The sequence below is a fragment of the Gamsiella multidivaricata genome (assembly GCF_025024155.1).
Source record: "Gamsiella multidivaricata strain RSA 2152 chromosome Unknown BC939scaffold_125, whole genome shotgun sequence".
Classification (NCBI taxonomy): domain Eukaryota; kingdom Fungi; phylum Mortierellomycota; class Mortierellomycetes; order Mortierellales; family Mortierellaceae; genus Gamsiella; species Gamsiella multidivaricata.
The window spans coordinates 44005-56891 of NW_026251833.1; the positions used below are offsets into that span (position 1 = coordinate 44005).

The 12887-nt window shown below is 49.2% G+C and overlaps 6 protein-coding genes across 6 annotated transcripts; 2 read left to right on the forward strand and 4 right to left on the reverse strand.

Annotated features, from left to right (window-relative positions):
* Positions 1-1463: 1463 nt before the first annotated feature.
* Positions 1464-3253, reverse strand: BC939DRAFT_469098 (uncharacterized protein; the record flags this gene model as incomplete). Its single annotated transcript, XM_051557978.1, is given in 9 exon segments — positions 1464-1638; positions 1726-1747; positions 1832-1842; positions 1945-2221; positions 2326-2708; positions 2789-2792; positions 2816-2972; positions 3067-3217; positions 3236-3253. Coding segments are annotated over 8 exon segments (1178 nt in total), but the record flags the coding sequence as incomplete, so codon positions are not given.
* A 2503-nt stretch (positions 3254-5756) lies between these two features.
* On the reverse strand, positions 5757-6743 carry BC939DRAFT_386920 (concanavalin A-like lectin/glucanase domain-containing protein; the record flags this gene model as incomplete). Its single annotated transcript, XM_051551829.1, has 2 exons — positions 5757-6139; positions 6431-6743. Coding segments are annotated over 2 exons (696 nt in total), but the record flags the coding sequence as incomplete, so codon positions are not given.
* A 439-nt stretch (positions 6744-7182) lies between these two features.
* On the reverse strand, positions 7183-8474 carry BC939DRAFT_44147 (uncharacterized protein). Its single transcript, XM_051554241.1, has one exon. The coding sequence runs from the start codon at positions 7982-7984 to the stop codon at positions 7325-7327; it is 660 nt and encodes a 219-aa protein (XP_051406527.1). The 5' UTR covers positions 7985-8474; the 3' UTR covers positions 7183-7324.
* Positions 8475-9566: 1092 nt separating this feature from the next.
* On the forward strand, positions 9567-10153 carry BC939DRAFT_508290 (50S ribosomal protein L30e-like protein; the record flags this gene model as incomplete). Its single annotated transcript, XM_051560979.1, has 2 exons — positions 9567-9721; positions 9889-10153. The coding sequence occupies 2 exons, from the start codon at positions 9567-9569 to the stop codon at positions 10151-10153; spliced, it is 420 nt and encodes a 139-aa protein (XP_051406528.1).
* Positions 10154-10392: 239 nt separating this feature from the next.
* BC939DRAFT_469109 (uncharacterized protein) lies at positions 10393-11749 on the forward strand. Its single transcript, XM_051557979.1, has one exon. It carries the CDS (start codon positions 10681-10683, stop codon positions 11629-11631), a length of 951 nt encoding a protein of 316 aa, XP_051406529.1. The 5' UTR covers positions 10393-10680; the 3' UTR covers positions 11632-11749.
* Positions 11739-12880, reverse strand: BC939DRAFT_469112 (uncharacterized protein). Its single transcript, XM_051557980.1, has 2 exons — positions 12418-12880; positions 11739-12202 (listed from the first exon to the last, which is right to left on the reverse strand). Exons 1-2 carry the CDS (start codon positions 12628-12630, stop codon positions 11843-11845), a joined length of 573 nt encoding a protein of 190 aa, XP_051406530.1. The 5' UTR covers positions 12631-12880; the 3' UTR covers positions 11739-11842.
* Between the last annotated feature and the right edge of the window lie 7 nt (positions 12881-12887).

Sequence of the window (12887 nt, forward strand, 5' to 3'; positions counted from 1 at the left end):
AAAGAGCTGTGCAGTCAACAAAGATTTGGGGCACGTGCACGCTGGGGTGGCTGTGTCTGAAGTTGGTGGCAAACCCTGCAGGTATCCCACGCTCTTATTCCCTCTACCACTAAGCGGCTCGGTAAAGGTAACGTGAGAGTGCTAATCACAATCGCGCGGAGGACCCTCAGCCGAAGGCATGGGGACACCTGGAGGGCCATTTCATCTGTGGGTTGGGGCCTAAGCAATGCCAGCGTGTGGTCACGAGGTAATAGGGGGTGCCAGCCAGCGCATGCCAGAACGTCAAACCCTGCGCAATGTACGCTGTGTGCTCATGTCTGGTGCATAAATGGGAACAGAGTCAGCTGGCCTGAACCTTTCTGTCTTCCGGTGACGCGTGTTTTGTTTAAGCATTTATCTCTGCAGGGGGGTTTTTTTAGGGCCATAGGAGGATCGCAAATGGCGAACATGCTGTTCGTTCGGACCTCTTTCCCTATGTATCCAAGATTGGAACCAATGGAAGTGATGAAAGTTGAAATGATGGTAACAAGGATCTTCCAGTCCGAACGGGCAGAGTGGCCTTGCAGGCGAGTAAGCAACATCCCACACATCGCGTTATCTGGGCTTGCTGCACGCATGCTTCATTGTGCTGGATGCTGGACTGGACCTGCCCGAGGGAGGACAACTGTAGACCTCAGAGCGAGCCCCTGCAGCGTAGCCTCACCAGGTCAAAGCATTGGAGTGTTGCATGCCGTTCTCCTTTTCTGGCCTCCATACCACTTGCAGGGAAGCGAAGATTAGGATCTACGCTTTCAGAAACATGAAAACGCCTAGATGCTCTTGTTTATGCATCTCGATTTTCTTTTCTATTTTCCGGCGCAAAAGTTTCGACAAAGGAACCAATTGCGGAGACGCGGTTCGCGTGCAAGTTAGAATATTAGAGTACTTTTCAGCCCAAGAACAGCGGTTGAGCTGTTCGAGGGAGAGGAAAAAGGCAAGCAGCAGTCTTTTGGTTATTTGCTGTGTTAGTAACCAAGGGCCTTGGCTTTGTCTGTGTATGACCATACATGTCCACATAGCAAATCCACTAGCTGTTATACTATAGATCGAGATTTATGAACGGGATAGACTAGGCTTTCCTCCCAAACTTCTACCTATCATTTGAAATGGGTCTAATATACAGGGAACACTATATCGATTATGCCTTCTTTTGAAGAGGCCTCCTTTCACCCTCCTGCGGGAGCACCTTTACAGCGCCACGGTTCTCCGCCAGGGGTAACCAAGCAATCTGAGGACGATATTCGAATGTCTTTATGAAGCTCCATTGCGTGATGAAATTGGGCACGTAGTTCAGCACCACGTTGCGGAGTATCCGCTCTGACCAGGTCTATTCGATACAAAAAAGATGCATGTGCAGTTGTCAGTTGCCTAGATGAGGACTCACGATGCATTTCTCCGCGGTCTGTAATCCTTGTCCGCTTACCTGGCCACCGAGAGTCTTGGACATGCTGCTGCTGCGCTCAAACTGCAGCTCTGTGTGACTGAAGCGTTGCTTATAGTACTCTTCAAACGCGTCCGTGATACTGCTCGCGCTTGCATCGGGCATGTTGTATATGCAGTTTGCAAGCACGACGGCATCAAACATCGCATTCACCGCTCCTATAAAGATATAGAGTATTTCGTGCCATCAGTACCTCTGCTATACAGTTGAAAGGAGGTGCACTTTTTTTCATTCCTATTATGTACCTTGACCGGCACCCGGAAGCATCTGTTTCAGCAATCAATGAAAATAAAAGGTGTTAGCAACAACCCGGTAGAATCAAGGCATAAAAAATATTCTTGTAGTATTTACCTTGTGGCAGGCTGAAGGGTATTCCCATGCGATGGAGATAAGAAATAGATTGTTCAGCGTTTGACTGCATACCGCACAGATATAGAGCAACATAGACTCTCAAAACCACTTACCATCACCAATAAGAACCGTCCGTGAGTGGTACCACGTCTTGAAGAGCTTTTCCTCGAGGAACACCTTTGAAATCAACTCCTTGGGTGTTGCATCGAAGATATCGCCCATCTTGCCGCCCCAGGGACAAGGTTCCTCATAGAACTCCTTGAGCATGGCGTCGTTCGCTTCAGGACCCCACTCGGAATTGCGGAATGCATGGTCCTTGGCCTCTGCAGCTGAGAGCTGGTAGCTGAGCATGAAGCAGATCTGATTGCCGGGCACACTGAATACACCCCACTAAAGGAATAAAGGGAGAAGAAAATCAGTCCTTCATGTCGACGCAAACATAGCTGGCCTACAAACATTTGGTACTATCCAGTGATGGAATGCTGTCCACCTACACTACGAGCATCAGGTCCATGAACAATTGAGTAATGTGAAATGTCGTCCTTCAGCTGCGGGTACTTTTCTGGATTCGACGGGTTGGCGACACCGACCATGCTCACATATCCAACCGAAAGTTTTTCAAGATCTTTTTTGGGAAGGATACCCTTCTCATCCATCTGCTTATACAGACTGTGGCGCACGCCGCTGTAGGCACCGTCTGCTCCGACAAGGATATCTCCCTCATAACTGGTGTTGTCGGAGCAATGAATGATAATCCTGCCTTCTTTTTCTTCGAAGCAAAGGAACTTCTTGTTGAGGCTCATCTTGCTGGTGGGAACCTGCTTCAGCATGAGGTCATAAAGCTGTGGTCTTGTAAACAGCAAGTTCTCGTTCCCGGCACTAGCGTAAAAAAAAAAAAAAAAAGAACGACAGGGTATGGTTGGTGGAATGCTGCAAAGCGTGCAAATGTTTGTGATCAAGCCAATGGACGTTCTGAACTTACACTGCTTTATGCGACGACAGATCGATTGCACCAATCTTCTTCATGTCACTGCTGTACATATCTAGGGACTGACAGGGCAGCGAGAACTTATTGATCTCCTCCATCAGACCCAGTTGCTCAAAGACAGGAATGATGTTCGGACCAATAGTCATAACAGATCTTTTGATAAAAATTGAGGATCGAGTAAGCTTTCGCCACTGGAATGAATTGTTCCTGCACACAGCAGACAAATAGGAAAGAAATGTCTTGTTACCCAAGAGCGCGCAGCTCGGTGGCCCGTTCGAGGATATGGTAAGGAACACCGATTTGTTCCAACAGGTTGCCTAGCATGAGGCCGCCGAGACCGCCTCCGACGATCAACACGCTTGGAACACGTTTTGGCTCAGGGGCCGCTTCGGACATTTTCTTTTCTTTTTCTTGGAGATTTGCGAACTATGGGACAACGGAGGACAGAGAGAAAGAGGGAAAGAGGGAAAGAGGGAAAGAGAGAGGAGAGGAAGAGTGAATGAGAGAGAAATGAGAGAGATAGGATCTCGAGCAGTAGATGAGGAAGGAGCTGCAGCTCATTCCAACAAGTCTAAACCATGGTTCAATGTTCCACAGGTCTCACAGCATTCCTTTCGATTTTTTCGATCGGGAGTCAACTTAAATATGCATGTGCTGGAGTAATGGCAGAGGGAAAAGCCGTTGATCTTTCACATAGCTGCAAATCATGGCCCATGGTCACCACCATAGCAAATACTCAGAGGGCTGCTGACCACCTTCCTCCTCTCTCTCGAACAGCTCGACACCGCTGTACTTGGCCTGAAAGTTGCTCTGGTATTCTAACTTGCACGCGAGCTGCGTTTCCACAATTGATTCCTTTGTCGGATCTTTTGTGCCAGAACAAAGAAAAAAGAAAAACAAGGTGCATAAGCAAGAACATCTGGGCGTTTTCATATTTGTGAAAGTGTAGATCCTAATCTTCGCTTCCCTGCAAGTGGTATGGAGGCCAGAAAAGGAGAATGGCATGCAACACTCCAATGCTCTGACCTGGTGAGGCTACGCTGCAGGGGCTCGCTCTGAGGTCTACAGTTGTCCTCCCTCGGGCAGGTCCAGTCCAGCATCCAGCACAATGAAGCATGCGTGCAGCAAGCCCAGATAACGCGATGTGTGGGATGTTGCTTACTCGCCTGCAAGGCCACTCTGCCCGTTCGGACTGGAAAATCCTTATTGCCATCATTTCAGCTCGCTATATGCTATCTTCCTTCTATCGGCCTGAAAAAATTATAAAAACAGAAAACTAAGTTCTCGTCATTTATTTTCACAGCGAACCAAGGCTGCTCCATGGACAGAGATCGCAGATTGGAGCAGTTGGTCTGTTCTTGCAGATACCCAATAACCACTGCGCCCTCTATGAATCAGCAGAAGGGAGCAAATTGGGGGGCTATTTACTAGATGGACTATATCCCTTTCAGAATGACAGGAACAGTTCAACAAGGAGCTCGCATTGATGATGCCCGAAATGGTGAAGAGCCGCGACAATAAAGCTTACTCCTCGTGGAATTGTTCTATATACGCCGAGCGTGGGCGTTCCTCGTTGGATGTACTTGATTGCGTACGAGAAGGTCGATGTAGATATATGCACAGACATGTGCATGGTCATCGTCTGTATATAAAATGAGAAGCCCTTCTTTCTTTTTCCCATATTCTCCCACACGCCTGCCTCGAATCCTAGGAATTCGTGCTTGGGTCTGAACAATATGCCACCATGAAGGACGCGATCCCACGCGCTCAAGTTTGCAAGGAGTGGGAAACTCCGACTTTGCCTCCCCTATATGGTTATACCATCACACTTGATCCATACAAAACTACACGGCCTTGGCCAGGACACCATCGCAAAGTACGGGTATTACATCCGCGTCTGTCAAGAATACCAAGGGAGCAATCACATCTGGATGTCGCTCAAATGGGCTAGGCTGCCCAGCGTATGGTAACCTCACCATCCACATGAACTATATATTTGACCCTTGAGCACAGTGCTACAGCATCATTCGTTAGCACATTAGGATCCTTGAGCATCTGGAAATCAACTATAGTACATGCTCCAGGCACGGTGCTTTACATCGACGACCTGTTTCTTTCTTCGACCATGGAGTCGTAATTGCAACTATCGTACATCATATATCGAATTCAGGAACTGTAAAATCCTATGCAAGGTTTCAGTACTTCTGATCAACATCCTATATATCCTCTTAATTTGACGCCCCCAGTCTCACAACTTTTCAAATTGGTTCAGTAAACATCCAATGTGCCGATATTTTTGCCTCACCTTCCAAACCTCTTAATGCGGACACAAGGCTCAGTACTGCGGTGGATCTGTTGGTCCACGTCCTCAAGGACTCGAAAGAGGTCTGTGTTGAATACAATCCAAATAACTCCGGATATGCTCATAACACTACTCTCTTCACTGCGATACGCTTGGATATTTTGACACGTCGTTAGCGCAGTTTATTGGGGGAAAATAGGATGGGCCCTTCCGCATTTGACGCCTCCAATCTATATGACCTACCGCCTACTGCCACTTCCGCTTGCTGTGCTGCTCATGGTCCCACTCCGAACACGACCTATTGGCCTAGATATCGTCTCTGCAATCAACGCCGTCGTCTCATCATCGCTCTCCGTTGTTTCCTGCGCTACTCCTGAGGCTCCAGTGGTACGAGAAGACACAGTGACGCTCGTATAATGTGGTGGTGCCTGACCCTGTCCCTGCGGTGCCGAAAAGTTTGACAGCGAGATATGCTGCTGCTGTTGTACTGAAGCGACCATCTTGCCATATTCTGAACCGCTCTCGCCTGCCCCATCGCCTTCCTCAATCTGGACCAGCACTCCTGCTGCCTCGATCCTCGCCCTGGACTGACTTGACTGCAAAACAGGTCGCCTGATTGGTGGGGCTGGTGACATGGCCGATCCGGCCTCCAATAGAATAGACCCCCGCTCACTGCCGTATGCGGGCGGTGGCACCAGTGAGCCATTCGCAGGCGCAAGTCCCCACTTTTTCACATTGGCCTCGACAAAGACAAAGCCTGATTGACCCAGATTGACATGTAAGACACACGGTCCCGTTGCGCCGACGGTCGGAAATAAATTGAACCTTAGTCCAGTATACGCATCCTCCATTCGTTTGCCGTTCCGTGTGAAAAAAATGGTTCCTGTCCGTGGACGGTACCCACAGCCGATGACATCGCCCTCAAAATAGACAGGTCCGTATGGATATCCACTGAAAGGCGAGTTGCAGTACTTTTGTCCGTCCTTTGAGCAGTAGGCGACCGAATGGCGAGTCCATCCTACGTGGTTGACATTATCAGCAGGAGAAAGAGCAGGTCAAAATCCTTTCTTTTTTACTATTGTCCATAAAATGGTCCGATCATCGTGTCACGTCCGCACACGCCAGCCAAGGGCCAGAGTTGAGCAGAACAGATGCACAAACAAAAAGTTGCATAATCCTTGTGGGCAAGTTGTGCTCTCAAATGCATTAGCCCCCCATCCATCTAAACAAAACCCTTGTATTGTTGTGTTTTTTTTCAGATTCAGCCCGCAGCAACTTGGGCAATTGCTCGGCATCAGTCGAAACTTACCAGGCAACCTCGTATTGGGATATGGCTTTGTCGAGACTCCGACAGAGACGACGGTGTCGAGATTCTTTTCAAACATCTTGACTTCCCAGTAGTAGACTTCCTGTTGCTTGGGCATGGGCAGATTGGTCTGGACCGAGGCCTCGAGTTGGTTCATGAGCGGAAATGAGAGCTCTGTCCTGTCATGGACCTGCACCCTGTGGTTGTCATACGAAGCCTCGAACTCCCATGCAGAGACGCCCTTTTCCTGGATAGACAGATGCTGTGAGAGCGAAATGTCTGTTGGAACACTCAGCGGCGGGTGGACGGCTTGGAAGGCTACATTGAGCCGGTTATGTCATTGGCATCATAGAGTTTGGGAGCAGAAAAAAAAAAAGGGTCAGATTGGGTGGGGTTAATTGCGCGGTCTGAGTAGAAGGCGTACAGTGCTCTAGTCGACTTTTGTGTTGTCCTGGTTGCTATTCCATATCCCATGAGTAATAAAGAAAGAGGTCGGCTGACGAACAGGGGAGAGATCTCCAGGCTGCTCCTGTCGCCCTGATCATCCAGAGCGCCCTCCTTGCATGGTGCTGACCCGTTTGTAGATACTATCGTAATAACCAAGCACAGCAGAAGCAGCTCCTTTCCGCTCCCCTTCAGGAGAGGTCTCTGAGTCAAATGGTCGTTATTCTCTCCTATCCCGGGAATAATCCATGCCATTCATTCCTGCCCTTTTTTTTTTTTTTTTTTTTTTTTTTTTTTCCCGCGGAGCAACGCCTGTTTTGTGCTGCTAATCCGCTGTGTGTTGCGTACACAGTAGATAGAGAGGAATGTCCATGTTCTACTCTCAAGGTAATCCTGCTACCAGGCTACTGTGCTCCGTGGAGTAGACGTTGTTGTCCTGTTGTCTTGTTGGTGTTATGAACGCAGTCCATGGCATCGTATTGAATTCCAATAATAGACTGCGGTGAATGTTAAAGACGGGAGGAATGCATTACCTCTGGTGGAATCGAATGCCTGCCGCTGGGCTTCTGTCATGAGTGCCCAGCGTTCGTCATTCTCGTTCAGTCCCTGGTCTGGATCAGGATCGTCTTCACCAGGGACCTGGTGTGGGCCTGAGCCAGGATAGCGAGATGGTCCTCTGCCTGGTCCATGTCCATGTCCGTGGTTTCTGTGGGCTCCTCCATGACCGCTATTGCTGCTGGAGGCAGAAAGCCAGTTGACCTTCTGGCCGCAGGTGCGGATAATGGATGCAAGCGAGATCAGGAGGGCTGATGTCAGTACAACAGCGAGCAGCCAGGTGATGTCCTCGTCTTCTCCATTTTGGGATAGATTCTGAGGATCGTCAGAGGCGGGGGAGGAGAATGGAGAGGGTATTGAGGAGAGCGATTGTGGTGCAGTAACTGGATCGAGGTAGGAGGGCGGCCGTTCTGGCTGTTTCCGCAGTTGCTGGTTCCGGCCCTGAAGGAGATCGGCGGCATCGAGCTGTCGCTGCCAGCGGTCGAAAGTGCCCTGGGTGTCGTAATTCTGGTGGCTGTCTCTCCTCAGGTGACGACGAGTTCGTGAGGGGTGTGGCATGTTCGATAGGTGAAATGAGAATATGGGGATGAGTGATAAAGACAGAAAAGAGAGAGAGAGAGAGAGAGAGAGAGAGAGAGAGAGAGAGAGAGAGAGAGAGAGAGAAAGAAAGACGACGATGACGGCAAGAGAGCGGGAGTGTTGCGGACTCGAGAGGGAGTGAGGAGCGGAAGAGGTGGGGAGGGAGGGAGGGAGGGCGGGAGGAAGGTAGGAAGGTAGGAAGGTAGAAAGGTAGGAAGGTAGGAAGGAAAGAAGGAAAGAAGGAAGGACGCCCTCTTTTCAGCTATGCAGGACGACGTCAGTTGGCAGTATGGAGAGACTGAAAGGAGTGAAGAGCGAGCTGGGAAATAAGGTCGGTGTTGCCAATGGTCGGGTGTGAGGATGGTCAAGGGCCAAGTCCCAAGCCAGGCCAGGCCAGGCCAGGCCAAGGAAGGCTCAGTCGGCCCTCTCAGCTGAGAGGTCACTCCTCCCGTTTTTGCCTGGTTGGTCCAAGCGACTTGGCTTCCTTTTCCCGGTCTGTGTTCCGTGGACATGCAGATCCAATCGAGCGATTGGTGCAGGTGCAAGGATGTGCAGCACCTTGACCTTGCTTACTAAGGCCGCCCCCTCTCTTTTCAGGTCATTCCCTGGTGCAGCAGTGCCGAACATAGGGAACATGCCCTTCTCTATATCCCCTCTTTCACCCTCGACTCGCGCTTCGTTGTCCATGGTCCATACCACGTGTAAGCACACACGACTGTGTAGACTATATTTATAGGCCTTGCCATTGCCATTGTCATTGTCATTGTCACTACATGATGTACGTAGATGTATATATATATCTATGTCTATAATGGCTATAATGGTATTGCAATTGCTTTTCCCAAATGAAAATGTGGAGTATGGACCCTTTTTTTATTCTCTCTCTGATGGCTGCAATCCAATTGGGCAATTTCATTTCGGCAATGGGATTGGGCAATTGGGAGATGCGTTGTAAATGCGATGGCGATAAGATTCTGTGAGATAATCATCAATTGAAAAAAAAAAAAAAAAAAAGAGCGAGAAATAAAATGGCAACACGCCCTCGCGGTGCTTGTTTTGCTTCTTTCACTTTGTGTCTGTAAGTTTCGTCCCTGTTTGGTTTTATGTCATTCGATCTTGTGTCAAACGAGATCAACGATCGCCTGAGGATCATCCATAAACCACCATCACGCTCATCATCAACAACAAAGACAACGAGAAATGAACCCGAGAGAGGATGGACATCGCACCGAGGGAGCTTCCCCATCGACAACCACAACAGTCTGAAGTGCTTAACGATCTCTTCAACGGATCAGGAGTCAATCCATCCGAGGAATGATTGTCTCTCCTCGATCCGCGTTGTTCCCACATATACACCCATATACACATCCTTTCAGCCTCACGTTCTCTCTCGATCAACACCTCATCCCACACGCAGATCCAATCCCTGGACTTGTTGATCAACTCCTCAGATCGATCCTTCAAAGATCAAAGGATCAACCGCGTCTAACCCCTCTATGCGTCTCCCTGTCTGTCTGCCTCTCTTGTCATAGCTTACCCCCTCACACACCAATAATCAACCATGTCTGATGCTCCTATTGAAGTCGAGGTCGCCGCCGACACCACCGCCCGCGGCCAGATGTCCGTCGAGGAGGCTCTCCAGGACGTTTTGAAGCGTGCCCTTGTCCACGACGGTCTTGCCCGTGGTCTCCGTGAGTGCGCCAAGGCTCTTGATAGGTAATGACTCCTTTGTCTATCGCACCCTTTGCTTTTCAATTGCTCTGTCGCAGATGATATCCCTTATCGACCACGATGGCAATCGAAAAGAATGAAAAAAAAAAGTTTCTCAAGAGCAATTGCTAACATTCTTTTAATTTTCCAATTGCTTCCTTCGTTGTAAACAGACGCCAGGCCCACATGGCCGTCCTTGTCGAGACCTGCACTGAGAAGGAGTACATCAAGCTCGTCGAGGCTCTCTGCGCCGAGCACAACATCAACTTGATCAAGGTCTCTGATGCCAAGAAGCTCGGAGAGTGGGCTGGTCTCTGCAAGATTGACCGTGAGGGTAACGCCCGCAAGGTCGTCGGCTGCTCCTGCGTCGTCGTCAAGGACTTCGGTGAGGAGTCCGAGGCCATGAACGTCCTCCTCGAGTACTTCAAGACCCGTTAAAGAGCTTATCTATTTCTATCTTTTTGCAAAAATCAAAAAATACAAAGCTCCTTTGTTCTTTTGTTCATTGATGCTGTACTTTTGTTTTTGTTTTTTTGCATGAAAAACGCGTCTTTCGCTATCAACGGTTGGATGGATCTCTTTTAAAAGGAGTAGTTAGAGGAAAGGCGAAGGAAGAAGAGGGAAAAATGACGCTGCCGAGTGAGTTTGACCTGTTTATGCCCACTTTGTTCGACAATCCGCATCCTCGTACCACATATCACTCATCCAGACAGTGTGTGATCAGAACGGGGGACGGACTACATCGGCCTTACCGTCACTTTCATATAACGGACATGAAAAAGCCTTTTGTAGTGTATGGTTGACTGGCGCCAGGCCTCTATTTATTCGTGGGTGCTCCCTCCTTCTCCCTTCCTCCCTCTCTTCCGTTTCCTCAGTACTCCCTCCTACCAGCAGCCGTCTTCCTTCATCCAGACTCATCATCGCGCTCCTATCACCATCAGCACTTGCGTTTACATTGCACAGATATGCCCAAAGTCTTTTCTGATCACTACTTTCTCCACGGACTCCGTCTTGACCGTCGGTACGAGTTCAGGGTCGTCTACATCTCGGACATCGACTACCAGTGGGTTGAACTCAACATCCTTTGCCCCTACCGCTCCTCTTACCTCCACCATATCCTCAACGCCTTACTTTATCTCCGTCTCTCCTCGCTCGAACGCCGCCAACAGGACATTACCGAACATGAACAAGCTACGGTCCTGGAACGAGTCTCGATTCTGAATATCTCTATGCCCTCCAACTCGCTCAACCGCCCATCCCACTCCCTCACGCTAGATCAACAATACCAACGCGAGATCGCCCGCCAGAAGCGTGTCCAATGCCTGGTCCATGGCGATGACACCAACATTGATCAGGACATGTGGCGACTGTATCATCTGTGTCACGAAGTGCGCGCTGAGGAAAACAACTGGATCAACCAATACGGTCATGATCGAAATCTGATCCGAAGGGCCTTCCCCGTGAACAACCCACGGTTGCAACTGATGCTGCGAAGCGACGGGCATTATCTGAGGATTCGACCGGACGTGGAGCTCTTTTCAGAGTACCACGAGGTGCCCGAGGGTGAGGCCAGTCCGCCATCACCGATTCTGTCGTTGATGCCTCCACAATACAACTCTTCCGGACCTGAGCAGGCGTCGACGTCGTCGTCTTCACCGTGCTTGGCGTCTTCGTTGTTGTGTCTTTCACAGACCCCGGAGGATGAGGATATGATGGCGCTGGACGAGGCCTGTCTTCGGTGGAGCGAGCAGACTCAGCGGCAGCAGGAGGAGGAAAAACCTCAGCTGCAACAGGGGCAGATGGGGGGGGCCATGGTCGCTGAGCTTACGGAGGCGACTACCATAACGGTCGAAAACGGATCTGAATACACGCTCGTGGAACTACCAAATATCGAAGGCTTGAGGATTCAAGAATAGGTCCACTCAAAAGGCGTGCTCGCGTCTTGTTTGCTTGATTCGGACTACATTTGCACAGCAATATTTTTTCATTTGAAATAAATACGCCACTAACTTTGCATTATATATATATATATATATATATATATATTTTTGGATATTACAAATGTGATGTGATTTCTACAGAACACGCGCCCACTTTTTTTTTCTTTTTTCGTGTTCGCGTCCCATCTCAAAGCTCATCCAATGCTTCCTCATACGTGAATTCCTCCCCTTTGATCGTGTCTGGGTACAACCGCATCCTGACATAAAACCGCCAGACCACGAAATACATGTATCCGTTCAGCACCCAATCTACCGCCAGGCCTACAATGAACGCCAGGACGAACGAATCGATCGGCGTGTTACAAAAAAACGAGTTCGGGGTCCCCTGTGCCGGGCGCTCGTTACTGTCGAGCCCATTAAGACATTCGTCCGCGATACGACCTCGGTTCCGTTCCAAGGTGAAGGCCACGAGTCCGATCCTTGCTGCAGAGACGAACGTGAACAGCCATTGTGTGTAGACAAACATCCTTGCCAGCATGTATGAATACTATATTGTTTTTTTTTTGTTGTTGTTGTTGTGTATTGGACGCGTGAGACAAGAAAGCTGTTAGTGCAGTGCTTTGTTTCATCTTGAAATGCCTTCTTGAAATAGATGACGGCTATCTTTTCAGACGAACGGCTTCTTTTCTTTTCTTTTTTTTTTCAGGAGAAGGAGGAGGAAGGGAGGGAGGGGAGGGATACCCTCTCATCAGTATAGCTTACATCCCAGAAGGCAAAGAACGCGATCAGCGCGGCGCCACCTTGAAGAACCGAGAAGCCTCCCAGGAAGATCACCAGGATGGACGAGAAAAAGAAAAACGAGCCCCAAAGGAAGAGGAAGGCGGCCCCGATGACACTGAGCAGGAGACAGAGTCCTGACAGCCACATGCCACCACCCCGTAACGGCAGGCAGAAACAGCAGTTGCTGAAATGCATGTTTTTTTTTTTAGCTGAGCTGAGCTGAGCTGAGCTGAGTTGAATAATAATGCGGTGGAGACGTAAAACGAAATGCGTGTTGACAACCAACTATCGTGGATAAAAAGTGTTGGTTTTATAACTAGGAGGTCCTGTCAAAGAAAAAATAGTCGCATAGTGAAACAAAGAGGAGGAGGAGGGATTGAGGAACACGGTATTATTGAAAGCTTTTTTTTTTTTTTTTTTTTTTTCAGAAAAGCAGCGTTTGGTGCCGTGCA

Coding starts and splice junctions, on each gene's coding strand:
- BC939DRAFT_44147 (XM_051554241.1), bottom strand. CDS start 7,984: ATGCCACACCCCTCACGAACTCGTCGTCACCTGAGGAGAGACAGCCAC.
- BC939DRAFT_469109 (XM_051557979.1), top strand. CDS start 10,681: ATGCCCAAAGTCTTTTCTGATCACTACTTTCTCCACGGACTCCGTCTT.
- BC939DRAFT_469112 (XM_051557980.1), bottom strand. CDS start 12,630: ATGCATTTCAGCAACTGCTGTTTCTGCCTGCCGTTACGGGGTGGTGGC. Junction 12,203..12,417: donor CGTTCTTTGCCTTCTGGGAT/GTAAGCTATACT, acceptor AAAACAATATAG/TATTCATACATGCTGGCAAG.